Raw genomic sequence first — 3,853 nt, 5'->3', positions numbered from 1 at the left:
GCTGGCTCCAGCTCTGAGGCCCGGCTGGCTGAAAGCAGCTATCTGGGTTTGTTTAGCTTCTATAATTGAAACATTGTTGCCATCACTGCTGCTCTAAGCTTTGAGGCCGAAGCTGGCTGAAAGCAGGTATCTGGAGCTTGTTTAGCTTCTATAATTGCAACGTTGTTGTTTAAGGTGTAGCTTAGAGCAGGGCGAGGCAGGCGGGGAACGTTGGCTTCTTCCGTCACTGGAGCAAGCAAGCCTCATGTTCGCTTCAGCTGCGTGGCTGCCGGCCGCCATCTTGGTTGGCAGTTAATTTGCATATCCTGCGGATTAGCCAATGGGAAGCGTAGCAGAGGTATGGTTAATTACCATGTTTGTCTATTATTAGATAGGACTAGAGGCCCGATGTATGAAATTCATGCAAGAGTAGGTCTTCCTTCCCCCGGCTGCCGGCACCAGATTCCCTCTGGCACCTGGGACCCTGGCTTCCCTTCAGCCACCAGCAGGCACCCAGAACTCAGGCTTTGCTCCGTCTGCCAGAAGGCACCCGGGACCCGGACTTCCCTCCGGCAGCTGGCAGGCACCCGGGACCTGGGCTTACCTCCGGCTGCCGGCAGGCACCCGGGACCCGGACTTCCCTCCCGCCCCAGCTTTGTTTGGAAGGACATCTGGTCTAATTAGCATATTACCTTTTTATTATTATAGATTATTTCACCTATGGCCATGGAGCTATTTCAGGAACTGGAACAAAAGATGTCCCTATAGCTCTTATTGCTCAGGAAATTCCAAGGGTTTTAGGAGCTCTGTTCCTGGAGCAGGGATAAAGACCAAATATATATTTCTTATTATCAATCACAACATCATACTCACCCTACTCAATGACAGATTAATATATCAATCTGAGTATCTCAAAGGCAAAAAATTTCTAAATTTTCCTCCCAATCTTGGTTGTTTTCCAGTGTTGCCTTTGTGAGTGAATGGTACCACAATCTATATTTGGACTAATTAGGTAACCTGGGGATATGATCATTTTAATTTTAAATATTTTATAATCTCACTTTCTCTACAATATAATTTTCAAAAAGATAAAATCATGACTCACATGTCAATATAAAATGAACACCTGTCAGAGTTTATTCAACTTATTGGCTAATAAGAGAATGAATATGCTGTTAAGGCTGATTCAGACAGCATTTACAGGAGCTATATACTTATAAAGGAATAGATATAAGATTGCTGACCTGAATACAAAACTGGTTAATGTACTGCAGGCTAATAATCTGTAACCTTTGGGGTTATCTTTTCTCCTGGACAGAAATTATTTGCATTTCCACTGGATAAAAAATATAAGTTCAAATAATTTCACTAAATCTATATCTTAACAGTAAACAGTGAGTTCAGTAAAGTCCATTTCCGTATATAATCCTTGGATGGACTTTTGCCTCCATATGAAATTGAAAGGTTGTGCTATACTTCTTTCCCTTCCTCTCACGTTTCTGTAAATTTTTTTTTAATACTTTCTAATCCAAGCTACACCCATCTCTGGATTGCTGTATTAGTAATTTAAATGTACCCATTCTAACCCCCCTAACTCTTCATTAATATCAGAGTAGTATTGATTTTAGTCTTTATGTTTTTTAATTGTGAAATATAATGTATGTAATGTATAAACTTAATATGCACAATTCAATAATAATAGAATGGACTTCTAAGTATCCACCATTCAGCAAAAAATAGAACATTATTCCTACATTAGAAAACTCCATGTACCCCTTCATAATCATATCCTCTCATATTTAGAGACATTAATGTTGCTTATTTTAAAAAAGTAGTTTATATATAGATATATATGCTTAGATAATATATTGTTTTTGAACTTAAGAACTTACATGCATATATGTATAACTCATGGACACAGACAATAGTGCGGTGAAGGCCTGGAGTAGGGTGGGAGCAGGGTGGCGGGTTCCATGGCAGTGGGGTGGAAGGGACATCTGTAATACTTTCAACAATACCAGTAAAGATAAATTTTAAAAAAAGAATAAAATCATTTATATGTTATCTATCTGTAATTCACTTTTTAAACTCAATACATATAGATTTGTGTTCATCCTTGTTGGTACACGTGGTAGTAATTTTTATTTTTTTAATCCTCACCCAAGGATATGTTTTGAGAGAGTGGAAGAGAGACAGAGACATCGATATGAGAGAGAAACATTGATCGGTTGCCTCCATACACACTCATACACAAAAACGTTAATGTGCTTGCCATAGTCATGTTGTAGCCACATTGGCTTTAAACAAATCAAGGTAAGTTTGACACACACAAAATTCACTTTCCCCCTCCTTTTTAGTTATTAGAAAAGTTAAAAGAACGTTGGCTCTCTACTGGTTTATGGCATAATCTGGAGTTGGTGAAGACCGTCATTGTAGAACCACAGGGAGGAGAAAAAACTGATTTTGATGAGTTACTACAGGTGTACTATGATGCGATCAAGTGCAAAGGAGAGAAAGGTAATTGGAAATAATTGGGTGACCAATGAAAAAATATTTTTTACTGTAAAGTAAGAAGTTGGCGCTGTTAGAACATTATTTGTGTTATCTTTTTTAAATGCATTTAAAGGAAGAATTATATGTTATACTCCTGAGTGAAAAGAAATTCTTTATTTGGAGTTATTCTGTGAATGTTTTCAATTGGGGAAACATTCAGTTATTATTCCATAGTCATCCCTACACTACCCACAATGTGTTGTGGAAAAAGGCAGGTAGAGCAGGCCTACAGATCTTCCTTACTAGCCAAATGAGCCCCACATTTTGATGCAAATAATATACTTTGTGTTTATATTCTATTACATAAGGTAAACTTGAGTTTTCAAAACATAAGCGAAGACTGAATATGAAAGTTAGAGAATGCCCATAATTTATGGACAATGCAAGATCATAAAGATACTATAACATACTTGTCATTATCCTTGTATGATGAGTATTCTGTGCGTGTTGTACATACTTTTTAATATTACATTGATTCAATATGATATACAAATTGAGAATTATTTAAATAGTTCTGAGAACTTTATATGCTTATGGTAATGGTAAGAGTTGCCATTTCAATTTCTAAAGATAAAACTATTGGTTCACAATTGCTCAGTTCACGTGCAAATTACTCCTCCGATGTGGTTTTACTGTGTGTTTCTCTGAGACACATAGTTTGTAAATTGGTTTGCTACCACATTGTACCTAAATGTAATTTTATTTTCCTCATTTATTTAAAGAGGAACTTTAAAACTTTATCTCATAAGAGATTTTAATTTTGATTTTTTTAAGTTTGTTACTATGATGACTTAATCGGAGCTTTTCAAAATGACAAGAAAAGGCAATTTCTGGGAATGTTGAGTGTGCTTTTGAAAATGTTTATTTTCTGTTGCTTAAGATGGAGCCCTCCTGGTAGCAGTTTGTCGTGGTAAAGTGAGTGAGGGTCTGGATTTCTCAGATGACAATGCCCGTGCTGTCATAACAATTGGAATTCCTTTTCCAAATGTGAAAGATCTTCAGGTAGGCCTTCAAAGTCTTAAGAAATTTTATCATAGAAGTTGTTGATTTTGTGTTAAGTTAACTATACATTTTTCTTGTATCTTCAGGTATTTTATTTTAATTTTATAGTGACTCAATGAGTGAGAAAGGTTTAGTAGATACCGGTTTATTTTATTTGTCTTTTCAAATTATAAGAGAAAGTTTATTTAGGAAGTTAGCGAGGTAGTAGAAATGAGCCAGCTGGGCTGTGTAGGCTCAGGAACCAAGTTACAGAAGCAAAAGGACCCTTGGAGCTTAGGAGAGAGAAGTAACTGGTGGTGGTGATGGGGTGGGGGAGGGG

At 37.1% G+C, this 3,853-nt stretch overlaps 1 protein-coding gene across 2 annotated transcripts in view; it reads left to right on the top strand.

Moving 5' to 3' along the window:
• Positions 1 to 3,853, top strand: part of BRIP1 (BRCA1 interacting protein C-terminal helicase 1) — a 138,282-nt gene that overhangs the window by 72,108 nt on the left and 62,321 nt on the right. For both annotated transcript variants that reach the window (XM_014531667.1, XM_014531671.1), the window contains exons 16-17: positions 2,337 to 2,496; positions 3,413 to 3,534. In XM_014531667.1, coding sequence (XP_014387153.1) covers positions 2,337 to 2,496; positions 3,413 to 3,534 — 282 coding nt within the window. The remainder of the gene's footprint in view (positions 1 to 2,336; positions 2,497 to 3,412; positions 3,535 to 3,853) is intronic.

Source organism: Myotis brandtii, unplaced genomic scaffold, assembly GCF_000412655.1.
Source record: "Myotis brandtii unplaced genomic scaffold, ASM41265v1 scaffold120, whole genome shotgun sequence".
Lineage (NCBI taxonomy): Eukaryota > Metazoa > Chordata > Mammalia > Chiroptera > Vespertilionidae > Myotis > Myotis brandtii.
The sequence above is the reverse complement of the archived record's forward strand: the minus strand, read 5'-3'. Positions and strand labels throughout refer to the sequence as shown.